Source organism: Nicotiana sylvestris, chromosome 2 (genome assembly GCF_000393655.2).
Source record: "Nicotiana sylvestris chromosome 2, ASM39365v2, whole genome shotgun sequence".
NCBI lineage: Eukaryota > Viridiplantae > Streptophyta > Magnoliopsida > Solanales > Solanaceae > Nicotiana > Nicotiana sylvestris.
In genome coordinates this window covers 25,811,894-25,816,078 of record NC_091058.1, presented here as the reverse complement: position 1 = coordinate 25,816,078, position 4,185 = coordinate 25,811,894, and the positions used below count along the sequence as shown (strand labels likewise).

Below are 4,185 nucleotides of genomic sequence, written 5' to 3'. Positions count from 1 at the left end.
GCGTAAGGTCTAGGAGAACTTCATAATATGAGTATCGACTTGCGTGCAATGTTTAATTTAGTTAACGGATGTTTCAGAGTCAAATTTGAAGAAGGAGATCCAGTTTTGAAAGATTCGGCGGTGAGAATTTGACCGGAATTTTGACTTTTGTGTAAACGGCCCCAGAATAGGTTTTGGATGATCTCAATAGCTTCGTATGTTATTTTGGACTTAGGCACACTTCTGGATTCGGATTCAAAGGCCCGCAGAGTAATTTGAGGTATTTTGGTGATAGTTGGAAAAGTTGAAGTTTGGAATAGGGCTGTGCATGGATCGGATCGAATTTAGCATATTTCGGATTGAAATTTCGGATTTCGGATTCCACAAAACGCAATCCGAATCCGATCCAAATTATATCGGATTGGATCGGATTGCATAAATTTCAAGTGTCCGAGATTTTGAAAGCGATGATGAAGAAGTAGATGAAGTTAGATTTAAAGAAGCATAACAAGGGTGAAGGAATTGATTCTAAAATAGAGTTAGATAAATATTTGGGTGAAGATGTTGAGGAAGACTTTGAAAATTTTAAAATTCTGGGGTGGTGGAAGTTGAATTCACCCAGATTTCCCGCACTTGCTGAGATGGCACGTGATGTGCTAGCCATTCCTATTTCTAGTGTTGCCTCAGAATCAGCCTTTAGTACCGGTGGACGCATACTTGATCCATTTAGGAGTTCATTGACACCTAGATTGGTTCAAGCTCTTGTGTGTGTCCAAGATTGGCTTCGAAACGAATCAACAACTCTGGTTAAAATTGAAGAAGATTTAGATAATCTTGAACAACTTGAATCGGGTAAGACTATTTATTTCTTCAATTACTTTACTTGTGTTTAAGGTATACTTATGTTATGTTTCTTTAGATTATTTTTAAACTAATTTATTCTATTACTATCTTATTCTACAGACTTTATTAATACCGAAAGAGATCCTTGCATCGTCGACATGTAGAAGGTAGGATTTCATTTCCCAGACTTTAGTAATTCTGCTTTTATCCAAGTATTTGAAATGCTAGAGCAAGAGTAGCCAAAAGAGGCATTTGCTAATATGTCATTTGCTAAGGTATTTCTTCCAAATTGATACTTCCAAATTCATCAGTATTAGGCTGAATGGATGATGTGTGGAAATTGCTTGTACCACTGTTTCTCTCATTTACTTAGGGCTGTGATTTACTTATCCTCTCATTTTTTACAAGTGCAGTGTTGCAGAACTTGAAAGCGTGCCAGGAATCAGGATTGAGTGCGATGGCCATAGAAGTTGGAACTTGGAACTCTTTTGTGTAGTCTATTAAGGAATTCTGGTTGAGGATTTCAGTTCATTAGACATATATTTGAGATTTCAGTATATTTTGTTTTGTTATGAAGATTGTGTTTTGTTTATGTAATGGATTATATCACAAGAATTAGGATTTGCAGCTTTCCTTTTCTTGTTGAATTATAGTTATTAACTATGTGTATGTCAATTAGGACTGATGTTCGAGAACTTTGTTCACAAGAATTAGAACTATAGAGATGACGAAGAACTATGTGGATTAGGACTGATGTTCACAAGAATTAGAACTATGTTGAATTAAACTGTTGTTTATGTTAATTTTGTTATGTTATGAACTGTTGAATGCGATCCGAAAATCCGATCACCAAACCGATCCGAAATTATGCAATCCAATCCAATCCGATATAATTCGGATCGGATTCTGATTGCGTTTTGTGGAATCCTAAATCCAAAATTTCAATCCGAAATGTGCTAAATCTGATCTGATTCGATCCATGCACAGCCCTATTCCAAACTTCAACTTTTCCAACTTTCGCCGAAATACCTCAAATTACTCTGCGGGCCTTTAATCCGAATCCAGAAGTGTGCCTAAGTCCAAAATCACCATACAAATCTATTGAGATCATCAAAAACCTATTCTGGGGCCGTTTACACAAAAGTCAAAATTCCGGTCAAATTCTCACCGCCGAATCTTCCAAAACTGAATCTCCTTCTTCCAATTTGACTCTGAAACATCCATTAACTAAATTAAACATTGCATGCAAGTCGATACTCATATTATGAAGTTTTTCTAGACCTTACGCCGCCTAACAGAGCTTAATTTCTCAAAATGACTGGCCGGCTCGTTACATCCTCCCCCTCTTAAAATATACGTTCGTCCTCGAACGTGCCAATATTCGCCCTGAAGCCCTCAAATTGCTGAATGCACACTTCCAACATGCTCCCGTGGGTGATCCCACGTCACCCCAATCCACATAAACCTGACGACACCATCTCAACTGAAATTTAGCCTTTCTAGCAATACCAATAAGCTTTAGAGCCATAATTCTCACATTTCATTCATTCCCAAAAGACCCGATCCTAAATCCATATCCAATATCAATCTCAACCAGCTGCATCATTTCATGCCAACACCCATATAATACAACCATACAACATGACACATCACATATAGGCCCACAGTAACATTTCTGATCACAATATTCACCCGAATTCAAATTTAGCATCGGCCATAAGCCTCATATTCAATAGGAGCCCGTTTCAAACCTCCACAACACTGATGATGATACACTAACCACAAAAACCACCTAACTAAACACCCAAATCACCAAATCACAACTAATACCAACGGGCACACACCCCATAAGCTAAAACGCAAGAAGCACCGAACGAAAATGACTAAGTATGTAAAGAGAAACAATTAAGAGAATTATCAAACAAGCCCGACATGTACAATTTTTTCTATCGATACTAACCTACAAAACAATATAACAAGAAAATAATCAAAGAATATAAACAAATCACAAGGATCTAACACTGATATAACTTTCACCGTGTCATGCAGCCCAACTCAACACATTAAATCACATGAAATCACGAGGGTCCTGCCTTTAACTCTGAACCACAAGTAGGATATACATAAAAACAACTAGGACCTTTCACTAGATCAATTCCATCAACAAAATTACAACATGTACTAGCTCCCACACTAGTGGAGCATAAATATTGCAGCTCGTAGCCAAAAATACTCAGAGATCACATCAAACCTACCAAAATGAACAACATGAATTTATTACTAGTCTCAAAACTCTCAACAAGGACTAGAAACAAACGATAGACATGGCTATCACTCATAGAACCTCCTAATAGGGTAACACATAAATAGAGTGCTAATCATGAAACACACCCATAAGTGGAGCAACAAATAGGGGAAATCACCCCGATAAGCAGAGTTGTAATGAACTACGGATGGTGCTCCTCTATAACAAATCAAAATCATACCTGAATGACATCATCTGATGTAGAGGCCTTAAGCCTACTATATGAAACACATCAACGGGTTGGGCCTCCCTCTCTTGGGTTCCCTCTACTTACCTAAATACCTCGTTGTAACACATCTGCCAAAATCTGGAGAAATCTCTCACCATGTGGCTAGTATCTCCACACTCAAAGCAACCTCGCTACTGATGTGGTTGTTGGAACTGTGCGATACTGGTACTCTGGGACCCATGAACACCTGAATCACTGTGTGAAGCCTGAAGCGCAAACTGAACTAGCTGGACCAGGAAACCTCTACCATGTCGCACCCTGCCTCCAAAATAAAGACCAGCAGATCTCTCTGATCTTTGAGGCCTCCTCGCCTCCCTATACTTTCTCTCTCCTTATCTCATATGTCCTCTCACTCCCCGTCCCACATGCCCTTTAACCGGCGAGTGATCCCTAGTACCTACTGAAACAAAACATTTAACTCTAACTCTCGAGCCATGCTGAGCCGAATATCATTCCTGAGCCCATCAATGAATCTACGGACTCACTATATAACTATGGAAACCAAGGCAAGTGCATGTCTAGCCAAATCACTGAATTTGATGGCATACTCCAATACTTACATGCATCCCATGCATCCCAAAGAGACTGAGGTACGAACTCTCTGAAGACATCCCTAAAAAATTGATCCCATGTAAGTGAAGCTACATCAGTCGGGTACTCAACTCATATACCCACTACCACTAATAAGCCGTTCCTTGAAGATGGAACATAGTAATCGCAACCCCACTTGTCTCAACAGTACCCATAATACGTGGAACGCAATGGCACTCCTCTGTAAGCATGTGCGCTTTCTGATGCCAACCACTAAATGTATGAGGGTCACATTGTC

The 4,185-nt window shown here is 39.2% G+C and overlaps 1 protein-coding gene across 1 annotated transcript; it reads left to right on the top strand.

The window, feature by feature from the left end:
• The first annotated feature begins 461 nt into the window (after window positions 1-461).
• Window positions 462-1,318, top strand: LOC138883774 (zinc finger BED domain-containing protein RICESLEEPER 2-like). The gene is made up of 2 exons (XM_070164487.1): window positions 462-831; window positions 1,236-1,318. The coding sequence occupies exons 1-2, from the start codon at window positions 462-464 to the stop codon at window positions 1,316-1,318; spliced, it is 453 nt and encodes a 150-aa protein (XP_070020588.1).
• The last annotated feature ends 2,867 nt before the right edge of the window (window positions 1,319-4,185 follow it).

What these genes read in the sequence shown, in the direction of transcription:
- LOC138883774 (XM_070164487.1), top strand. Translation starts at nt 462, where the DNA reads ATGAAGTTAGATTTAAAGAAGCATAACAAGGGTGAAGGAATTGATTCT. An exon ending in TCTTGAACAACTTGAATCGG is followed by an intron (nt 832 to 1,235) that starts GTAAGACTATTT and finishes TTACAAGTGCAG; the next exon opens with TGTTGCAGAACTTGAAAGCG.